Raw genomic sequence first — 23901 nt, 5'->3', positions numbered from 1 at the left:
GCAAGATTGTGTTCCTGGGTTCTTGAACTGTTCTGTAGAGAAGAATCTCAATAACAGCGAATTGTTTGATCGTGGATCGATGTACCTATGTAGAAAATTAGAGAAACCTTCCTTTCACTGAACATAAAGTTTGTTACAAGACATACTCCAGCTAAATAATAAAGATAGCAGAGCAAATTAAATGCATTGTACGTTATGCTGGTGAATAATTAGATTTGCCAGTAGCCTTGTGTAATGACACAGAGCTACCATTGTATATAGGCATGGATTGATTAACAAATCTGAATATTACTTGAAGAAGTGCACATGGTGTTCAAATTGGCAATGCAAAGCCATGTTTGGAAACTATAATCTATAAATTATGGAGAGATTTTTTTTAACTGACTAGCATAAATGCATCAAGGCAGATTCAAATGAAGTATATTGCAAACTTAAATCAGTTTGATATTCAGAATCAGAATCAGCTTTATTATTACTGACATAGTGGTTATTTTTTTTTATTTTCAGCAGCAGTACAATGCAATACTTAAAACTATAAATTACAGTATAGGAGCCACGTATCCTCTATATGTTTTGTATTTTGTGTTGTGGTTTATTATGGTAACTAGTCACATGAGTGGGAGTGTGGTAAAAGAGAAAGGAATCAGTTACGTATTCTTGCTTAATTCATGGCAGATTGGAGCTCAGACCAGCGGAGGTCATATCCTTTCCTGACCACTGAGATAACCCTGATTATCGCTTAATTATACATTAGTCAGTTGCTATTCAGAATTGTCAATTCAGAAAACTGATGTCAGAAGGGAAGAAGCTGTTGCTAAAATGTTGAGTATGTGTCTTCAAGCTCCTGCGTCTCCTTCCTGATGGCAGCAATGAGAAGAGGGCAAGTCCTGGGTGATGGAGGTCTGCAATGACGAATGCTACCTTTTCGAGGCATCGCTTTATCAGGGTGTCCTGGATGCTGTGTGGGCTAGTACCCATGATTGAGCAGGCTGAGTTTACAATTTTCTGCAGCTTTTTCTGATCTTGTGCAGTGGCTCCTCCATACCATATGGTGATGTAGCCAGTCTGCATCATTGAGAACAGTGGATGTCATGAGTTGTGATGGGGTCCTTGATGATGGACGTTGCTTTCCTATGACACTGCTCAGTGGTGAGGAGGGCTTTACCAGCAATGGACTGGACTGCACCCACTACTTTTTGTGGGTTTTTCTACTCAAGGGCATTGTGTTTCCATAGGAGGCCGTTATGTAACCTCTCAATATACTCTCCACCACCCATCTATAAAAGTTGGTCAGACTTTTAGATGACATGCCAAATCTTCACAAATTTCTAAGAAAGTAAAGGTGACGCCGTGCTTTCTTGTGTGATGGACCCAGGACGTTTCCTCTGAAATGATAACACCAATGAATTTTAAGTTGCTGACCCTTACCACCTCTGATTGCCTGATGAGGACTGGCTCATGAACCTCTGCTTCCTTCCTCTTGTAGTCAACAATCAGCTCTTGAATTTGCTGACATTGAGTGAGAGCTTGATTTTGTGGTACCATTGAGCCATATTTTTAATCTCCCTCCTAGATACTGTGTCACCACCTTTGATATGGCCAACAATAGCACACCAAAACTGGCTAGGGTATTAGGCGTTGCAAAACTATAAAATATTCCTTAATCAGCTAGCTGATGACACAGTATCCGGCATTAGATCCTAAAGACAATTGTTGGGGGATGTTCTTCATGGTTAGATTTGTTCGAAGCACACACCCATTAAATGTAGACAAAGAGAGTCAACATTACCCAGCCATCAGAATCAGGTTTATTCTCACTGTCATACAGTATGACATGAAATTTGTTGATTTGTGACAAGAGCAAGACAAAAAATAAGCCCCAATGAAAAACAAAACAAAACATAAATAAATAGTGCAAAAGATGAATAACGAGGTAGTGTTCACGAGTTCATGGACCATCCAGAAATCTGATGGGAGGTGAAAGAAGCTGTTTTTACAACATTGAGTGTGTGCCTTCAGGTTCCTGTAACAAGAAATGATCATGTCCTGGATGGTAAAGGTGTTAGATGCTGCTTTCCTGAGAAACTACCCTTTAAGATGTCTTCGATGGTGAGGAAGCTAGTGCCATTGATGGAGCTGGCTGAGTATACAACCCTCTGCAGTCTCTATTGATCTATTCATTGGAGTCTCCATACCAGGAAGTGATGCAACCAGTTACGGTGCTCTACACAGTACATACATTTAAGTTTATTAGGATCTTTGGTGACATACCAAATCCCCTCAAGCTCCTAATGATGTACAACCACAAGTGTACCTTCTTCATGATTGCATCATTATCATGGGGATCTTTGACAAGTTGCCAAATGGAGACAGTCAGTCACTGATTTTCCAGTTGACAGTAGACCAGAGTTGTATGGCAAAGATTATTGTAATATAATTAGGACAACAGTCCTATTGAAGAAAAGAGCCTTCACATTCTGAAAGAGGCTGTAGCTGAAGATGAAGCTGTGAGCAGATGAGTACAGCCCAGGTCCTCAGTATTGCTCCAGATTTAACAACAATACTCACATCATCTTCCATCAGCAAAGGTGCTCAACAGACTATATTCAGATATGCAGAGGGGCCATCAGCATTAGTAACTATCAGAGCCTACTTCAAAGCACAGAACACACGCCCTTATCAGTCTCATCCTGGGTGGTGGCACAGAGGGTCTGATAGCATTTGTGTCTGGCATTTTAAATGAAAGTGAGGGGAATTATGCACAGATAGAAACAAAGCGCTCACCATCATTTTTGGAGTCAGGAATTTTCACCGGTTTATGTTGGGAAGTCTTTTTACTCCTGCTCCAGTTCACAAACTCTGTATAGGGCATTGTAGGTCCCAAGTCTCCTTTTCGAGTTGAGGCAACCTCTCAAACGTAGAGGTAGGTCATTTTGGAATTCCGATTTTAGATTGCAAAAGTGAACACTCGCCTTCCAAACAAAGCACAGGCACAGATGCATTCACACAATTCAGTGATGCACGTGCACGTTGCATGTTGATGCTGGGAGCATGGTGGCACTTACGGGCTGCCCCCAGCACCTCCTCAGACAGGGATGGTCATTGACTCAAACAACGTATTTCACTGTATGGTTTGATGTACGTTTGATAAATGGAGTTAATCTTTATCACAGCTACGGAACTAGCTGAGGCAATGCAGAAATAGCAATAGCAAACTGTAAGTTCATTCCTCTGGCTCCCTAGTTCAACAGATCACAGCCAATCCTTCACCTCAGGATCACTTTCCCAACCTCATCGAGGATCAACCAATTACATGTATTTGAAATTTGTTGTGGTGTGTTGGTCAAGGCGCGACATGCAACAAAAACAACATTCAACAATTATAAAGAGTAAAGAATTATGTAAAATATAAAGTTTGAAATTAAAGTACAGATATGAAGTAAAATTTCATTGTACATGTGATAAATAAATCAGAATCAGACTCTGAATTTACTGATCTACAAGAAAGTATACTCAGATGGAAAACTTTATTCCCAGCTTTGTCATGGGAAGAGGTTGACAGGAAACATTTCAAGGATGTACACAAAGCTCCTTTGAAGAAACTCGACTTCTCCACTGACTCTTGGGTATCTCTGGCTGGTGGTTTCTCAAGATGAAGGACAATCTTTACCTTGAGTCCATGTATTGGAAGCACATAGAAGCTGCCCTAGATAAAGTGGAAGATGGCGGTGAATCTGTGGAATTCATTTTCACAGATGGCTGTTGGAAGCCATGTCAATGGGTATACTGTATTTAAAGCAGAGGTTGATAGGTTCTTGATTAGTTACATCAAAGGTTACAGGGAGAAGGCAGGAAACTGGGGTTGAGAGTGGTAATAACTCAGCCTTAAACAAATGGTGGGGCAGACTCGATGAGCCAAATGGTGTAATTCTGCTCGTATGTTTTATGGTCTTTAGTACGCAGATAAAGGAGGGCCCTATTTAACAAGCTGACTGCTCATCCTCACTTCCCTCCCTTACTGCTAGTTCTGTATGTGGAAGATTAAATTCAGTTAGATTTATTTGAGTCACAAGGTCTATTTGAATCACTGGGTTAGTCCCCTTGGGCATCTCAGAACCCACAAGACCAGAATGGAAGTAAGTCATCCTCTGACCTCTTCTTTTGTGGTGTACCTCTGGTATACTCCGCTCAGGAAGATTGCCGCTGTTAGATCCTTGAAGGAAAAGTGAACAATCAGGGAATTGAGAGCTTTGGGGAACTGATAGAGGAAAGAGGATGAGATCAGCCATGATCGTACGGAACGGTGGAGCAGGCTTGAGGGGCTGAGTGGCCTACTTGATGTTTCTCTGTAGCAGTAGATCTTTATTCTGTGTGGTTACTCTTTTACCTTGTTCTACCTCAGTGCACTGTGTAATGAACAATATGCAAAACAAGTTTTTCAGTGTTTCTCAATGTACTGTATGTGCCACTAATAATGAGTTCAGGACCTCATAAACTGAGCACTTCCAATGAGTTATGTTGCTTCACAGATTCCAGTTTTTATTTTTTTTCTCTTGTTTGCATTGCCAGTAAGATCTTTTGAAAGTCATGGGGCTGATAGTAAAATATTTCAATCTGGATTCCAAATTGCTTTCACATTCATTCAGTCAGTTTCATGCTCAATCCAGCATCAAAGCAGAAATGCTGGAAGACTCAGACATTTGAGCAGCGTCTGTGGGAAAAGAAACAAGCTGATACTTTTGTATTTGAAGCCCTTCCTTACAACTGGGGGCATGCTGGAGAGGAAACTACCTACCAGTGGTATTGGCCTACAAATCTTGCTTCTGGAGCCTAGCATCAGAATTGAAGATGTTAAAGCCTTAGAGTGGCCACAGAGGAGATTTACTACAATTAAATGTAATACAGGATGCAAGTTTTGTCTTTGTATCAGAAGTGAGATGCAGTGTTGATTGAAACTATCAAAATCAGCACAGGCTTTGATGGAAGAAGCAGCTGTTTCCAGTGTTGGCAAACAAAAAGACACAGATTTGAGGGAATTAGAGAAAGCCGCAGATGAATTGGGAATTCCTTTTTATATTAAGTAAGTTGTGATCTGGAATCTGGTGCCTGAAATAATAACAGAACCAGCATTTTGTGGTCATTTTTGTGGGGGAATTGAAAGGAAAGACAATTGCAAGGGATTGGGGGAGTTGTATGGGGCAGTGAAAGCATGGGCACAAGGGGTTGATTGATTGGGATGAAAGGCTAACTAATCACGGGGATGGCAAGGGATTCCACTTATAGCTCCAGGACTCAGAATAATGGGCTGGGGGCCTTTCCTGCTAAAGGACAGGATAATTCCCTGATTAGTAACCTATGAGATTTCTCTTATTTTTACCAAGGATGAGTGATCGCAGGCCTTGGAATTTGGAAGAATGAGAGGTGACTGTATTCAGACACACAAAATCCTAAAAGGGCTTGACTTGCTAAAGGTTGGGATGTTTCCACTAGAGGGAGAGTCACAAAGAAGGGGACATGGCTAAAAATAAGGAGCTGGTCATTTAAAACAGTAGAAATTTCTTCTTCAAAGTGTAGTGAATAAATGGAACACACTGCCATGAGGGTGGCAGAGGTCAGATCATTAGATATATTTATGATGGGGACAGATAAAAATTTGAAAGTTTGAGGAATTGAAGGCTCTGGGATAGATTGAATCCCAAGACCCTTGAAGAGACTTTTCTACAACAAAGACAAACTTTTGACCTCTTCATTGTGAACCCTGCTCCTTATCTGTCTCCCTACACTGCATTTTCTCTGTATTTCTAACACTTTATTTTACGTTCTGTTATTGCTTTGTCATTTGTACATCTCAACCTACTGTACCTGAGTTTGAAATGTTCTATCCAGATGGCATGCAAAATAAAGCTTTTCACAGTATCTTGGAACAATAATAAACCAATTCAGTTCCAGGGAGCTGGAAAAGGAAAGAATTTGAGGCCCGGGTTAGATATTCAATGAGGGGACAGGCTTAAAGGGGCCACACCTGTTCCCACTCCTTTGTTTTGTATCTCAAGTGATTCTGGAGTATGCATCACCACCCAGGAGCACTTTCCATGATTAAATTATACTTTGCTTCAAGAACAATTCCTTGATTATGTCTTTGCTCTATCATATTTTGGGATCATTTTTTGAAGTTTTCTCACTTTACCTGTTTGGATTGGTTCCAATCCCTTTGTGGAGATCTATCTGAAAAGATAAGATAGGGACATCTAGGGTGTGAGTGAACTCTAGTGAAGATGGTCCCTTCATGACAGAACAAACCACAAGAAAAGTGAGCCACAGTCCCAGTGGTACAAATAATAAGTTAATTACCCAGTGGTAATTAATCTCTAACTAAATCTGACACAAATTACTCTTCAGTGAAGTCAATTGATTTGATATGAAAGGTAATGGGAGTTAATTGGTGAAATCCCATGTGATTAATCTATTAGCTCTGCCTTTGGCTGCTGTGAGCTTGCAGAGTCATTGAACTGTCTATAACGAAAGTCAGCCAGAGTTCCTGTGCATCACACAGCCAGTTTGGATGGGTTCAGGAAATGGCTCTTCCATTGTAGAGTGACCTGTGTATTCTCAGACTGGGAGAATGGAGTCTGTAGCCAACATCAGAGTAAAACTTGTGCCAGTGCAACTTCACAACTGCAGCCCTCAATCCTACAGTGTGGTGAACTATGCAATGGTGTTGCAGAGAAGGCTCACCAGACAGACTGTCTCCAAGTTACATCAGCATGTTGGGATGGGACCTTAGCTGATAAAAGCTGAGATTTTATAAGGCATTGGTTAGACCGCGTTTAGAGTATTGTGAGCAGTTTTGGGCCCCATATCTAAGGAAGAATTACCATTATCCTGGTAATGAAAGGGTTAGTGTATGAAGAGTGTTTAATGGTTCTGAGCCTATGCTCACTAGTATTTAGAATAATAAGGCACAATTTCATTGAAATCTATCGAATACTGAAAAAGTGGATAGAGTGGACATGGAGAGAATGTTTCCTATAGTGCAGAGCCTAGGATCAGAGGGCAGAGCCTCAGAACAGAAGGACATCCCTTTAGAACAGAGATGAGGAGGAATTTCTTTAGACAGAGGCTGGTGAATCTGTGGACTTCATTACCATAGAGAGCTGTGAAGGCCAAGTCACTTGGTGATGCACCATCAATAACTCACACTGAGACGTAGGCGAGATATCGGCTTTTATTGACTGGAAGAAGGAACCAGGAGTGAGTGTCTATCATACAAGGTCCTGGAGACTGAGGCCGATCTTCAGGCCGCAGGTCTCCTTTATACAGGGGCCTGTGGGAGGAGCCACAGGAGCAGTCAGCAGGGGCGTGTCCCGACAGGCACATAGTTCACCACACTTGGGTATACTTAAAGCAGAAGTTGATAGTTTTCTGATTTGTAAGGGTGCCAACGGTTATGGGGAGAAAGCAGGAGAATGTGGTTGAGGAGGATAATAATTCAGCCGTGATGAAAGGATGGGGAAGACTCGAGGAGCTGAATGGCCTAATTCTGCTCCTATATCTTACGGTCTTAGTTATGGATTAATGGTAGAGAGAGAAAGGAGTGGGTTGGAGCCAGAGTGAACAGACACGGGCCCTTTCCTTCTGTACACAGAAGAGCAGAGGACATCTATACATGTGTTGTGGACAGTATATTTACTGGCTTCATCACAGCCTAATATGGAAACACCAATGCCCTTGAACAGAAAAGCCGACAAAAAGTAGTGGATACAACTCAGTCCATCATGAGTTAAGACCTCCTAACCATTGAACACACCTACATGAAACATGGCTGCAGGAAAGCAGTGTCCATCATCAGGGACCCCACCACCCAGGCTGTGCTGTCATCTCCCTGCTGCCATTGGGAAGAACTTGCAGGAGCGTCAGGACTCACACTACTAGGATCAGGAACAATTATTACCCCTCAACTATCAGTCTCTTGAACCAAGGTGATAACTTGACTCAACTGCACTTGCCTTATTATTGAAATGTTCCCACAACCTATGGACTCACTTTGAAGGACTCTTCATCTCATGTTTTCAATATTCATTATTTTTGTATTTGCACAGTTGGTTGTCTTCTGCACTCTGGTTGAACACCTGGTTCGGCATCTGTTCATTGATTCTGTTCTGGTTATTCTTCTACAGATTTATTGAGTATGCCCACAAGAAAATAAGTCTCCGGGCTGCATATGGTGACACTCATCTAAGCTAGACAGATTCGGCCTGTATCCCTCTGACCTTTCCTATTGATGTACCATTCCAAATGATGTTACTATTCCTGTGAGAATCACTTCATCTGGTAGCTCATTCCATACACTGATAATGCCCTGGGTGGAGAAGCTGCCCTCAGATTAGATTCCCCAACTCAGGGAAAAGGATTGTGTGCATTCATCCTATGCATGTCTCTCAGGGAAAAGGATTGTGTGCATTCATCCTATGCATGTCCCTCAGGGAAAAGGATTGTGTGCCTTCACCCTATGCATGTCCCTCAGGGAAAAGGATTGTGTGCATTCACCCTATGCATGTCCCTCAGGGAAAAGGATTGTGTGCATTCACCCTATGCATGTCCCTCAGGGAAAAGGATTGTGTGCATTCACCCTATGCATGTCCCTCAGGGAAAAGGATTGTGTGCTTTCACCCTATGCATGTCCCTCAGGGAAAAGGATTGTGTGCATTCACCCTAAGCATGTCCCTCAGGGAAAAGGATTGTGTGCATTCACCCTATGCATGTCTCTCAGGGAAAAGGATTGTGTGCATTCACCCTATGCATGTCTCTCAGGGAAAAGGATTGTGTGCATTCACCCTATGCATGTCTCTCAGGGAAAAGGATTGTGTGCATTCACCCTATGCATGTCTCTCAGGGAAAAGGATTGTGTGCATTCACCCTATGCAGGTCTCTCAGGGAAAAGGATTGTGTGCATTCACCCTATGCATGTCCCTCAGGGAAAAGGATTGTGTGCATTCACCCTATGCATGTCCCTCAGGGAAAAGGACTGTGTGCATTCACCCTATGCATGTCCCTCAGGGAAAAGGATTGTGTGCATTCACCCTATGCATGTCCCTCAGGGAAAAGGACTGTGTGCATTCACCCTATGCATGTCCCTCAGGGAAAAGGACTGTGTGCATTCACCCTATGCATGTCTCTCAGGGAAAAGGATTGTGTGCATTCACCCTATGCATGTCCCTCAGGGAAAAGGATTGTGTGCATTCACCCTATGCATGTCCCTCAGGGAAAAGGACTGTGTGCATTCACCCTATGCATGTCCCTCAGGGAAAAGGACTGTGTGCATTCACCCTATGCATGTCTCTCAGGGAAAAGGATTGTGTGCATTCACCCTATGCATGTCCCTCAGGGAAAAGGACTGTGTGCATTCATCCTATGCAGGTCTCTCAGGGAAAAGGATTGTGTGCATTCACCCTATGCATGTCCCTCAGGGAAAAGGACTGTGTGCATTCACCCTATGCATGTCCCTCAGGGAAAAGGACTGTGTGCATTCACCCTATGCATGTCTCTCAGGGAAAAGGATTGTGTGCATTCACCCTATGCATGTCCCTCAGGGAAAAGGACTGTGTGCATTCATCCTATGCAGGTCTCTCAGGGAAAAGGATTGTGTGCATTCACCCTATGCATGTCCCTCAGGGAAAAGGATTGTGTGCATTCACCCTATGCATGTTGTTACGTATTCAGGCAACAATAAATATATGAGTTCGGCAAGGGTTTCTTATAACAAACAACCCGTTTATTAAACACAGAAAACAAACCCCCCAAAAGTAAACAAACACTACCGTAACCGGAAACAGCTGCTGAGCGGCTGTTCAAACAGTTCGTAAAGTGATATTCCAAAACAGTTCTTTAAAGTGGTATTCCAAAACAGTTCTTTAAAGTGATATTCCAAAACAGTTCTTAAAGTGATATTGCCAAAAGTTCGATATGCTCACAGTCCATTTAAAAGGAGAGACTTTACAGGACGATTTAAGTTCTCTTTCACGTCGCTTCCTTCGATCCCCGACGTCGAAATTCCCACGAAGAATTTACGAAACAGAACGGCTTAAAGGCACTGACCTTTCCTTCTCCACTACCTTCAATCCTTTCTAGGTAAACCTAGGGATTAACACGAAGATAGTCAACGAAATCCTTCCAAATAAGGGTCAAACAAAGGTCGCCCCCGTTTCACCGTAGAAAGCGATTCTCCTCGATCTTTAACTTCCAACCTTGAATCTTCACTCTCCTTTAATTCTCAAACTAACAGAATCATAAAGAACCTGTTGGCATTAACCTTTTAAACTTTAGGCATTAAATAAAAACTTCATCCTTCAACTAAACTGCGTCATCACTTCAAACACGCAGTGGCATGAAGTCAACTTGGCAAATCCAGCCACGAACTGCCCCTCCTCACAGGGTGGGGTCTACCTTTTATAACCTGTAAAAAACCCATCACATGATCTCTACTGGCGGGAAAATGACGTCATTCCACCATCACAAGACCATCACCTCAAGTCCAGTACAGCTTCAACCCCAGTCACATGACAAGGGCACCACTGTCATGTGTCACGAGTATGTAACACCTCCCTCCAAAAAAAAAACATTTTTGGTCTGACAAGAACAAAAATTTTTAACAATTGCTTACAAGAAAAACAAAGGTATAAATTTTATAACATATACAATCCACAACACCATCATATAACAGCTTATAACTCACAATACAGTAGGAGTGTTACAATTGAAAAAAATACCACTCCATAAAAAAAATTACAGTGTACATTCAACATCGAGATAGACAATCAGCAACCACATTATCTTTACCTTTAATATGTGTTATCACAATATTGTACTCTTGTAACATCAAACTCCAATTTAATAACCTTCTGTTTTTGTTTTTCATCCTACTCAGAAAAACTAACGGATTATGATCAGTGTAAACAATAAGTGGTTTCTGATTTGTACTAACATATACCTCAAAATATTCCAAAGCTAAAACAAGAGATAACAATTCTTTCTCTATTGTCGAATAATTTCTTTGATGCTTATTAAATTTCTTAGAAAAGTAAGCTACTGGATGATCAAGCTCATTCCCCTCATTCCTTTGCATTAATACTGCTCCTGCAGCCTCATCACTAGCATCCACAGCCAATGAAAAAGGTTTTCCAAAGTCAGGTGCCTTAAGCACAGGTTGTTGACATATCATTGTTTTCAATTTTTCAAATGCTTCTTGACAAGGCACCGTCCATACAAACTTCTCATTCTTCCGCAGAAGGTTAGTTAATGGAAGGGCAACATTAGCAAAATTCTTACAAAATTTCCGATAATATCCTACCATTCCCAAAAACCTTCTGAGAGTTTTTTTCCCCGTTGGAGTGGGAATCTCTAAAATTGCCTGAACTTTTGCCTGAACAGGAGCTACCTTACCTTGACCCACAACATAACCAAGGTAAGTCACAGTGGCATGTCCAAATTCACTCTTAGCTAAATTAATAGTTAAGTTAGCTTTTGAAAGCCTTTCAAACAATTTCTCCATCGCAATAATGTGTGCTTCCCAAGTATCATTTCCTGTCACTAAATCATCAATATAAGCATCAGTATCTTTCAATCCCTGAATCACAAAGTTAATCATCCTCTGGAAAGTACCTGGGGCATTCTTCATCCCAAATGGAAGAACATTATACTCATATAACCCAGATGGAGTTACAAATGCAGAAATCTCTCTACCTCTGTCCGTTAATGGAACACACCAATACCCTTTCAATAAATCAATCTTTGTAAGGAACTTTGCCTTTCCAACTTTATCTACACAATCATCTACTCTAGGAATTGGATATGCATCCGTTTTCGTTACAGCATTCACCTTCCTATAATCCGTACAAAACCTAATACTACCATCTGGCTTTGGCACCATAACACATGGCGAACTCCAATTCCTCATCAACACTCCTTTTTCCAAGTAATATCCTACTGGCACCTTATCAATTTCACTATCTAGTAAAACCTGCTCTTTTAATTTTATAATCTCAGAGTCTCTATTCTGCTCTGCTATCATCTCCTTCCTAGACAAAGATAAATCTTTATAGTCAGACTTACTCCCAGAATCTTGTTCAAACAACGAAGATAAGAAAGTCTCTGACACATCCTCAAAACTCGAATCCTGAGTTGAACAGTCCTGAATAACAACCTCATTCTGCGTATCAATCTTTTTAGCCATAGCTCTAGTCACAACACAGGAAGAATCTGTGTTAGAATTCATCTCTGGTTCCTCTGACTCCATTGTCAAATGCACTTCAGGAAAAACTTGTCCACCTGCCAAGTCATTACCTAACAATAAAGAAATACCCTTCACAGGTAAGCTATGCTGTAATCCTACTTTAACAAATCCAGTAACTAACCCTGATTTTAAATTTACTTTATGTAAATGTACCGGCATAAAATCACTTCCAACACCTCTTATGTAATTTACCTCACCAGTATCAGACTCTTCATTAAACTTCAACACACTGTCTAACATCAATGACTGAGAAGCACCAGTATCCCTAAGGATTTTTATTGGCACTAGAGTAGATCCTTCCTTCAAGGATACAAACCCTTCAGTTACAAAATGATCATATCCCTTTCTAACTTGGTCAGACTCTAACAAAGCCTCATTTGTTTTTATCAAACCCTGTAACTTTACAGGTTCTTCAGTATGTTGCACACAAGCATCTGGAACTGCTTCCTTCTCTTTCTTTCTCAATTTGAAACAGTTAGCTATTACATGGCCAGGCTTCTTACAATAGTTACAAGTAAGACCAAACTGTCTTTCCTTCACTGGCTTTCCTTTCTCATCAACTTCCTCATTAACCCCCGATTTAATTTCAAATTTATCTGGAGTCTCCATGTTATTTTTCCTCTTAAAAATTCTGCCCTGAGGAAATTTGTTCTTGTGGATCAAAACATACTCATCAGCTAATCTAGCACAGTCCTGCAATTTATCAGTATCCTTCTCATTTAAGTAGGTCCTTACTTCAACAGGAATGCTTCTTTTAAATTCCTCCATTAAAATCAGCTCTCTCAATGTATCATAGTCCCCATTTACATTTTTAGAAGAAACCCATCTCTCAAAACACATAGCTTTATCATAGGCAAATTCCACATAAGTTTTTTCCACAGACTTTTTCAAACTTCTGAATCTTTCCCTATATGCTTCTGGGACTAACTCATATGCGTTTAAAATATGACTCTTTACAATATCATAATCAAGAGCTTGTGCAGCTGTTAATGCTGTGTAAACTTGTTGTGCTTTGCCTTTAATTACACTCTGTAACAACAATGACCATTTATCTTTCGGCCACTCTGACATCCGAGCAATAGTTTCAAAATGTTGAAAATACCTTTCCACTTCTGTTTCACTAAATGGAGGGACCAATTTAATTTCTTGACTAGCAACAAACGTTTTTTTAGAACCAGAAGACTGATTTCCAGTCCTTAATTCCTCCATTGCATATGCAAATTCTCTCTTCTTTTGTTCCATCTCCAATTTACACCTCTCCAAATCAGCTTTACTTTGTTCCAATTTCATTTGTTCGATTTGCAACTGCATCTCCAGATTACTTATTTGAAACGACTCTAAAATCGATTCATCAAAAACACCCGAATCCACATAGTGTGACGCGATTTTCCTCTGTATTACAGCCTTAGAAGTAGTCTGCAAAATACCTTTAAGTTGCAATCTACTAGCTATCTCAAACACCTCAGTTTTTCTCGCCTTCGCCAACACCTCTGCAGCTGGCGAAGCCAGAAACTCATCAATATTCATTGCTGCCGAATACCACAACAAGCCAAACAAAAGAACCGAGTAATCCCCGTTTCCAAAACACCGATTTAAAAGTTAGCAAGCATGTAAACTCAAAAAATTCAATCCCGGACGAGCCCCCATATTTAATGTTACGTATTCAGGCAACAATAAATATATGAGTTCGGCAAGGGTTTCTTATAACAAACAACCCGTTTATTAAACACAGAAAACAAACCCCCCCAAAAGTAAACAAACACTACCGTAACCGGAAACAGCTGCTGAGCGGCTGTTCAAACAGTTCGTAAAGTGATATTCCAAAACAGTTCTTTAAAGTGGTATTCCAAAACAGTTCTTTAAAGTGATATTCCAAAACAGTTCTTAAAGTGATATTGCCAAAAGTTCGATATGCTCACAGTCCATTTAAAAGGAGAGACTTTACAGGACGATTTAAGTTCTCTTTCACGTCGCTTCCTTCGATCCCCGACGTCGAAATTCCCACGAAGAATTTACGAAACAGAACGGCTTAAAGGCACTGACCTTTCCTTCTCCACTACCTTCAATCCTTTCTAGGTAAACCTAGGGATTAACACGAAGATAGTCAACGAAATCCTTCCAAATAAGGGTCAAACAAAGGTCGCCCCCGTTTCACCGTAGAAAGCGATTCTCCTCGATCTTTAACTTCCAACCTTGAATCTTCACTCTCCTTTAATTCTCAAACTAACAGAATCATAAAGAACCTGTTGGCATTAACCTTTTAAACTTTAGGCATTAAATAAAAACTTCATCCTTCAACTAAACTGCGTCATCACTTCAAACACGCAGTGGCATGAAGTCAACTTGGCAAATCCAGCCACGAACTGCCCCTCCTCACAGGGTGGGGTCTACCTTTTATAACCTGTAAAAAACCCATCACATGATCTCTACTGGCGGGAAAATGACGTCATTCCACCATCACAAGACCATCACCTCAAGTCCAGTACAGCTTCAACCCCAGTCACATGACAAGGGCACCACTGTCATGTGTCACGAGTATGTAACAATGTCCCTCAGGGAAAAGGATTGTGTGCATTCACCCTATGCATGTCTCTCAGGGAAAAGGATTGTGTGCATTCACCCTATGCATGTCTCTCAGGGAAAAGGATTGTGTGCATTCACCCTATGCATGTCCCTCAGGGAAAAGGATTGTGTGCATTCACCCTATGCATGTCCCTCAGGGAAAAGGATTGTGTGCATTCACCCTATGCATGTCCCTCAGGGAAAAGGATTGTGTGCATTCACCCTATGCATGTCCCTCAGGGAAAAGGATTGTGTGCATTCATCCTATGCATGTCTCTCAGGGAAAAGGATTGTGTGCATTCATCCTATGCATGTCCCTCAGGGAAAAGGATTGTGTGCATTCACCCTATGCATGTCTCTCAGGGAAAAGGATTGTGTGCATTCACCCTATGCATGTCCCTCAGGGAAAAGGATTGTGTGCATTCACCCTATGCATGTCCCTCAGGGAAAAGGATTGTGTGCATTCACCCTATGCATGTCCCTCAGGGAAAAGGATTGTGTGCATTCACCCTATGCATGTCCCTCAGGGAAAAGGATTGTGTGCATTCACCCTATGCATGTCCCTCAGGGAAAAGGATTGTGTGCATTCACCCTATGCATGTCCCTCAGGGAAAAGGATTGTGTGCATTCACCCTATGCATGTCCCTCAGGGAAAAGGATTGTGTGCATTCACCCTATGCATGTCCCTCAGGGAAAAGGATTGTGTGCATTCACCCTATGCATGTCCCTCAGGGAAAAGGATTGTGTGCATTCACCCTATGCATGTCCCTCAGGGAAAAGGATTGTGTGCATTCACCCTATGCATGTCCCTCAGGGAAAAGGATTGTGTGCATTCACCCTATGCATGTCTCTCAGGGAAAAGGATTGTGTGCATTCACCCTATGCATGTCCCTCAGGGAAAAGGATTGTGTGCATTCACCCTATGCATGTCCCTCAGGGAAAAGGATTGTGTGCATTCACCCTATGCATGTCTCTCAGGGAAAAGGATTGTGTGCATTCACCCTATGCATGTCCCTCAGGGAAAAGGATTGTGTGCATTCACCCTATGCATGTCCCTCAGGGAAAAGGATTGTGTGCATTCACCCTATGCATGTCTCTCAGGGAAAAGGATTGTGTGCATTCATCCTATGCATATCTCTCAGGGAAAAGGACTGTGTGCATTCATCCTATGCATGTCTCTCAGGGAAAAGGATTGTGTGCATTCACCCTATGCATGTCCCTCAGGGAAAAGGATTGTGTGCATTCACCCTATGCATGTCTCTCAGGCTCTGGTGAAGATGAAGAAAGCCCCAACCAGCCAGATCTTCATAACGTCCACACTGGAGCAGCCACTAAGAAATTAGGGGCTTGTGGTGAACTATGTGCCTGTCTGGACACGCCCCTGCTGACTGCTCCTGTGGCTCCTCCCACAGGCCCCTGTATAAAGGAGATCTGAGGCCTGACGCTCGGCCTCAGTCTCCAGGACGTTGTATGATAGACACTCACTCCTGGTTCCTTCTTCCAGTCAATAAAAGCCGATATCTCGCCTTACGTCTCGGTGTGAGTTATTGATGGTGCATCAGGGCTGTAGCCATGCTTTCAGCTTAACTTAGACACATTCACAAAGTGTTCCAACTTCTAGGGAAGTTTGTATTTAAAGACTCACATTTTGGGTTGTGACAACTTATTAACCAAAACTTCTTTGCCCTTGAAACAAATGGCTTTCGAGGCCATCTCAGGGGGGCATTTTTGAATCTTCCACATGGGCTATATTTGACATCGTGGATAGGCAAGCTCTATCCTGTTTGGGTCTTTCAGTCAGTAAGTTTTATTGTTATTTTTACTTCTTAGAAATATGGCATTTCAGGTGTCCCTGTGACCAATTAACCTACACCTTTGGAATGTGGGAGGAAACTGGATTGCGTGGAAGAAACCCACGTGGTCACAGGGAGAACATATGAACTCCTTACAGACTGTGGAGAAACTCAATCCAGTTTGTTGGTGCTGTAATAGCATTCTGCTAACCACTTCACTACAATGCTAGCTTATTAACCAAACTTAAATTCCAGACATGCCACAGTGGGATTTGAACTCACAGCTCTGGATTTTTTCATACAGACTGTTGGATTACTAGTCTAGCAATTTGCCACAGAGGAAGTGGGAGATTTGATATCTGTCTACAAATAATGAGTCACACGACTAGTTTGCTTCTGTCTTTGTGGTCTTGCAGATATAAACATGGCCGGGGAGCCCAAACCATATCGACCCAAAGCAGGACAGAAACGACCCGTCAGCGCATTGTATGGGTGAGTACAACACCAAGTATAAACTGCATCTGCACAGGCTTGGTTTGAGTCTGTCTCAGGAGCAACGCTGCCTTCTATTATCATCCAAGTAAGGTTTCTGGTGGTCAACACAACAGCCTTGATTTCCAACAATTAACAGACCATATTAATTTATAATTACTATGGCAACTAGGGGGAAGAAAAAGAGTTTTAAACAAAGGGAAGTATGAAAAATGATTTCTGTTCCCAGGCTCTGTGCTGCAGGAAGATAATTTATGAACTACAATTAGGTTCTAAATTGCTTTCCCTGGTGGAGTCGACTCCATGTGTAGTTGGCACATGAAAGCATTCATTTAAAAGAGAAAGGCTCAGCATGTTCGTCTTTATCTATATTTACCACCTTCCCTCATGAAGCAGGGACCTGCAGTTCTCAAAGCCTTTGCCTGCTTGGATGGAATTGAAGCTTGTTTATTATCGTCTTGTAATCTTTGCATTAGAAAGGAAAATTACAATTGAGAAAATAACAGTGCCATGCTGTTTGCGTTTTGCATCCTGTTTTATATTCCAGTTCAAGCTGTCACTCATCAGGCTGCAGTACTCCTCAACATCCCTGAGCCTCAGAACCGGGGGATGAGGACACTCAATTATCTGCAGGCACTGACAAAGCTTAGATCAGGCTGCTAAGGTTAAAGGGTGAGACTTAACAGAGCTGTTCGAAATGCTGGACTGTTTTGGGAGATGAAAACTGCCCCTTTCTGAATGCTGCTTTTAGAAGTTAGGTGTTCTGTGTGAAATTTGTATATGACAAGATCCCTCACAATTGCGATTAGTTCACCTCTTTTGTTTATTTAACTGATGTTCATCGGCGGATAATTATGGAACAGGATTTAGAGCAATGTTACTGCTGGTTTTCAACATGAGACTGATGAATTCATGTAGACACTTCCTGCTCTAAGTCAGTCTAGCCCATCTTTCAGAGAACACTCGGATCCTGAGGGCAACACAAAGTGCTGGAGGAAATCAACAGGTCGGGCAGCGTCCATGGAGAGGAATAAACTGTTGATGTTCTGGCGGAGTCCCTTCATCAGGATTTATGAATGAGAATCAGGTTTATTATCATTGGCATGTATCATGAAATTTGTTATCTTGGCAGCAGCAATTCAACGCAATACATAATATAGAAGAAGAAAATATAATAAAATAAATGAGTAAATCAATTACTGTATTGAATAGATAAAAAAATGCAAAAACAAATAATATATGTTTAAAAAGTGAGATATTGTTCACGGGTTCAATGACTATTTAGGAATCGGATGGCAGAGAGGAAGAAGCTGTTCCTGAATCACTGAGTGTGTGCCTTACAGGCTTCTGTACCTCCTGCCTGATGGTAACAATCAGCAAAGGACATGCCCTGGGTGCTGGGCTCCTTAATAATGGAAGATGTCTTTCTGAGACACTTACCCTTGAAGCCCAAAACATTGACATTACATTTTTCTCCATAGATGCTGCCTGACCTGCTGTGTTCTTCCAGCATTTTGTGTGTGCTGCTTAGGATCTCTAGGCTTTTACTGCTAAAGTTGTTGCTCTGGTTTTGCGCAGTAATATGCCTTAGGCATTACCCTCAAATCCCTGTGACAATAGGCACTACAGTGACTACACTCTTGATGTCTCCAGCATTCTGCTTGTGACTTGAACTGAAAAAATATTTACAAGCAGAAATTTGCATCTGGTAATTCTGAACTTATTGATGTTTCAAGAGAAACTAGAGAACTAGAGAAAAGTTCAAGCTCAGTTGATTTTATTGTCATGTGCGCGAGTACAGTGAGGTACAGTTACAAAGAACTTGTTCACAGCAACATCACAAGCATGTAGGTTCAGCCAACACCAAGAGCATAAACTATGCAAGAAAGTGAAGACAAAATGAATAGAATGGGCAAAACAAGACATCAGTACAAAACAAAACTCAATTAGGGACAAGTTGATAGCAGTGCGAGAGGTGGTCGATAGTATTCCTATTTTGATTCTTTGAATTTGGTTTTTGATAAACTTATCATGATACTTGTTTCATTCCCACTCCGCTGACCTGCTGATAAAGTGCCAACCATTCTGCCTGCTGAGGGATTTCTCTTCCATCAAAGAGACTTCAGATGTTGGAATCTGGAGCAACACACAAGATGTTGGAGGAACTCAAAGGATCCAGCTGTGCGCCTGTAGAAAGTCCTTAGGATTTGGGGACTCATCTTCTATCCATGCTATTATCCTTCCTGTAATAACATGGGCTCTTTATCTTGTTTAGCAACCCCAGGTGTGGCACCTTCTCAAAGACCTTCTGAAAATACAAGTAAATAACATCCATTGACTTTCCTTTGTCTGTCCTTCCTATTATTTCCTCAAGGAATTTGAACAAATGTGTCAAGCAAGATATCCCCTCTCCTATCTTATCACATCTTCAACTACCTCAAAACCTCATCCTTAATAATGGACTGTAACATCTTACCAACCACTGAAATCAGGCTGACTGGCCTATAATTTCCTGTCTTTTGTCTCTGGCATTTTCAATGCTCCCGGACCATTCCAGAATCCAATGATTTTTAAAAGATCACTACTATTGCTCCACGATCTCTTCGGCTACCTCTGAGATATAGACCAACATAGACTGGGGGAACACTTTGTCAAGCGCCATCACTCCATCTGCCACAACAGCCAGGATTTCTCAGTGGCCATGTATTTTAATTCTACTTCTCTTTCCCATTCCAACATGTCTATTGCCACGATGAATCTACTCTCAGGTTGGAGGAGCAACACTCAATATTCTGCCTGGGTAGCCTCCAACCTGATGGAAATATCATTGAATTCTCCTCCTCCCCATTTCCTCTTTTTCCATTTCCCAATCTGACTCCTCTCTCACCCCTTCTCTTCTCATCTGCCTATCGCCTCCCTCTGGTGCTCCTCCTCTTTCTCTTTCTCCCATGGTCCACTCATGTCTACTATCAGATTCCTGCTTCTTCAGCTCTTTACCTTTTCCAGCTGTCGGCTCCCAGCTTCTCACTTCATCCAGTGTGAATTGTAGAAAGGGTAGATCAATACAGATCAAAGCTCAATGAAGCACCATGCGAGATTAAATCTGTTACCAAATGAATTCTAATCAATATTTTGCAAATTCTTCTCAAAACAATTTGCAGTTTATTTTTTATTCATTATCCTTAAACCTTCTCTCCTCAGTGCCTGGGACTCGGCAGCGATGGGTTCACAGAAACCAAGCAGCCCGATTCAGCTGTCTACCCCTGCACAGTCCAAGCTGGCATAATGCCAGATTAGAGTGTTGTTGTCTGCTCCGGATAGACGATATTATGACATGACCTTAATCGTAGTGTCCTGTCTTCCAACATCTGATGGAAACTTTACAGATTAAGTCTGTAAGTCTGATTTCTTCTATCCACAATCACCCACACTTTTCATTTGGAAGCTGTGGTAGTGATGACACAAATAGGCAAAGCCCTTCATACCACTGCGCACGTCCACAAGGGGCACTGTCACAGGAAAGCAGCATCCATCATCAGGGGCCCCCACCGTCCAGGCCAGGCTCTCCTCTCACTGCTGGAGATACGGCAGCCTTAGGTCCCACACCACTAAGTTCAGGAACAGTTATTACCTTTCAAGCATCAGACTCCTGAACCAGTCTAGATGACTTCACTCACTTTCAAAGACTGTAAACCTCATGTTCTCAGTATTATTTTCTATTTATTGTACTTGCACAGACTGTCTTCTTTTGCACATTGGTTGTCAGTCTTTATTTGTGTGTAGTATTTGTCATTGATTCTGTTGCACTTTTTGTTCTACTCTGAATGCCTGCAAGAAAATGAATCTCAGTGTAGTAAGTGGTGAATTTGATAATGAATTTACATTAAATTTTGTACACTGAACAAGTCTAGTAACACGCCCTCCCTATATCTCTTCATCACTAAGTTCACCTTAGGGATCATCTGGGTCATCACTCATGCATGGAGTCGCAAGGTGACAGATGCTGGAATTTGAACGAATGAAACAAAACTGCTGGAGGAACTCAGCAGGTCATGCAGCATCTATGGAGACAAAATCTGTCTTCTATATTTCAGGCCAAATAGAACCATAGAACCATAGAACACTACAGCACAGTACAGGCCCTTCAGCCCTTCATATTGTTCATATTGTGCTGACCCATATAATCTTTAAAAAAAGTACTAAACCCACACTACCCCATAACCCTCCATTTTTCTTTCATCCATGTGCCTGTCCAAGAGGCTCCTAAATACCCCTAATGTTTTAGCCTCCACCACCATCCTTGGCAAGTCATTCCAGGCACCCACAACCCTCTGTGTAAAAAACTTACCCCTGATGTCTCCCCTAAACTTCCCTCCCTTAATATTGCACATATGCCCTCTGGTGTTTGCTATTGGTGCCCTGGGAAACAGGTACTGACTATCCACCCTATCTATGCCTCTCATAATCTTGTAGACCTCTATCAAGTCCCCTCTCATTCTTCTACACTCCAAAGAGAAAAGTCCCAGCTCTGCTAACCTTGCTTCATATGACTTGTTCTCCAAACCAGGCAACATCCTGGTAAATCTCCTCTGCACCCTCTCCATAGCTTCCACAACCTTCCTATAATGAGGTGACCAGAACTGAACACAATACTCTAAGTGTGGTTTCACCAGAGATTTGTAGAGTTACAACATGGCCTCTTTACTCTTAATCTCAATCCCCCTATAAATGAAGCCCAGCATCCCATAGGCCTCCTTAACTACCCTATCAACCTGTGCAGCGACCTTGAAGGATGTATGGATTTGAACCCCAAGGTCCCTTTGTTCATCCACACTCTTAAGTAACTGACCATTAACCCTGTACTCAGTCTTCTGGTTTGTCCTTCCAAAATGCATCACCTCACACTTGTCCGGATTGAATAAGTGGAAATGTGTGGTGGCTCTGCCCCAAATGTCGGCCTCTGCAGATGCTGCCTGACCTGCTGATTTGCCTTTAACACATGCATGAATTTGGCTTCCAATAAGCTTGTGGTCCTGGTCTTTTCCTTAAAAAATCATACCCAGGCTATCTCATTCAAACTCCTATGGATTAGAACCACAAAGTACAATGTAATGTTCAAAAATCCTTCATCCAGTGATTTTTTTTATTTTTATGTGATCTTTTTTAAAACCAATTTCTCTGTCTTTAATCCCAGAACTACACTGGGCTTGAGTTTATACATTTTTTCTCAACTTTACTAGGAAGGGATAGTGCACATTCCTGATAATGTTTTACAAATCTCTTGTGACTTTATTCTAGGAATTGGTATTCCCTCTATACGAGCCTTCTCCCTCTCCCTCTTTCACTGTAGCTCTGTTCTTATCAGTGTGTTGAAGGAATGTGTTTCCTCCTGGGGGCTTGTAACTTCAGTTATTCTCTTAATGTCAGTAAAAGCAGAGCTAATCAAAATCCCTCGGGGTGTTTAAAATGAAACGCAATTTCATTTGGCTGCCTGGAGGTTAGTGAGGGGAGAAAGAAGGTAAACTAGATATAGTGCTGGTGGAAATTGGGAGTAATTCCGACACAGCCTGAAATATTGTATGAGAAAATGTTATGTTGCCCGGAGCCAACGGCAAGAAGAGAAGGTCATGGACCAGCAGGATTCACTTTTGAGGAATGAGATCGTTATCACTTAATTATTAGCACCTGTGCAGATATTGCTGCTCATCTAAACGATTAAAACCTTATTCAAAGACAGAGAGGGACTCACCGTTGGCTTGTAAAATCTGTTTAGAGATTTTCCTGGAGATCTCGGCCCATAACCCCTATCTCCCACCGTTCAGAGACTGTTCTGCCATTGATAGTAAATGCAATTACACTTGAAAAAAAGCGGGAAGGTTTGTCATTCTCTTTTGATTTTTATGTCGCAGTTCAAGATATTAATGTGTGATTCCTAGGAGCTCTGTGTTAAGTTATGTTACGTTTCACTTATAATCATAATTTGTTCAACATGCAGACACTTCTGCCCAACCAGTCTGTACAGACTAGAATTCCCATCTATCATGCTGCCCAAGATCCACCTATCACCTCTCAGCTCTCATTCCACCCCTTCCTTCTGCCTTTTTATAAGGGCTGCCTTCCCTATTCCTTCCAGTCCTGTTGAAGGACCTCAACCTGAAATGTTGACTGCCAGTTTCCCTCCAGAGATGCTGTCTGACTTGCTGGTTCCCCTGACATTTTGTTGCTTCAAAATTACAGCATGTTTCTCCATGTTCCCAAATAAGCCAGTTTAATTGGCCCATCTACCTCTAAATCTTTCCTAAGCATGGACCTGTCCAAATGTCTTAGAAATGTTGTAAATATACCTACCTCAATCACTTCCTCTGGCAGTTCATTCTATATGTGGACCACACTCTGGGTGGAGGAATTGCAACCCCCTCCCCCCAGGTACCTATCAAACCTCTATCCTCCAGTCCTCGATTCCCCAACCTTGGGAAGAAGACAATGTTCAGTCGGCCCGAAACATCGATTGTACTCTTTTCCTTAGGTGCTGCCTTGCCTGCTGAGTTCCTCCAGCATTCTGTGTGTGTTGCTAGGATTTCCAGCATCTGCAGATTTTCTCTTGTTTGAGATTCTGCAGTTGCTGGAGATCCAGAACAACGAACACAAAATGCTGGAGGAACTGAGCAGGTCAGGCAGTGTCTATGGAGAGGAATAAACGGTCGGTGTTTTCATCAGGACTGGAAAGGAAGGAAGCAGAAGCCAGAATTAGAAGGTGGGAGGAGG

The 23901-nt window shown here is 41.9% G+C and overlaps 1 protein-coding gene across 2 annotated transcripts in view; it reads left to right on the top strand.

Annotated features, from left to right (window-relative positions):
* Positions 1–23901, top strand: part of LOC132406679 (RNA-binding Raly-like protein) — a 1147695-nt gene that overhangs the window by 780124 nt on the left and 343670 nt on the right. For both annotated transcript variants that reach the window (XM_059992524.1, XM_059992523.1), the window contains exon 4: positions 17061–17136. In XM_059992524.1, coding sequence (XP_059848507.1) covers positions 17061–17136 — 76 coding nt within the window. The remainder of the gene's footprint in view (positions 1–17060; positions 17137–23901) is intronic.

The sequence above is a fragment of the Hypanus sabinus genome, chromosome 17 (assembly GCF_030144855.1).
Source record: "Hypanus sabinus isolate sHypSab1 chromosome 17, sHypSab1.hap1, whole genome shotgun sequence".
Taxonomy (NCBI): Eukaryota; Metazoa; Chordata; class Chondrichthyes; order Myliobatiformes; family Dasyatidae; genus Hypanus; species Hypanus sabinus.
The sequence above is the reverse complement of the archived record's forward strand: the minus strand, read 5'-3'. Positions and strand labels throughout refer to the sequence as shown.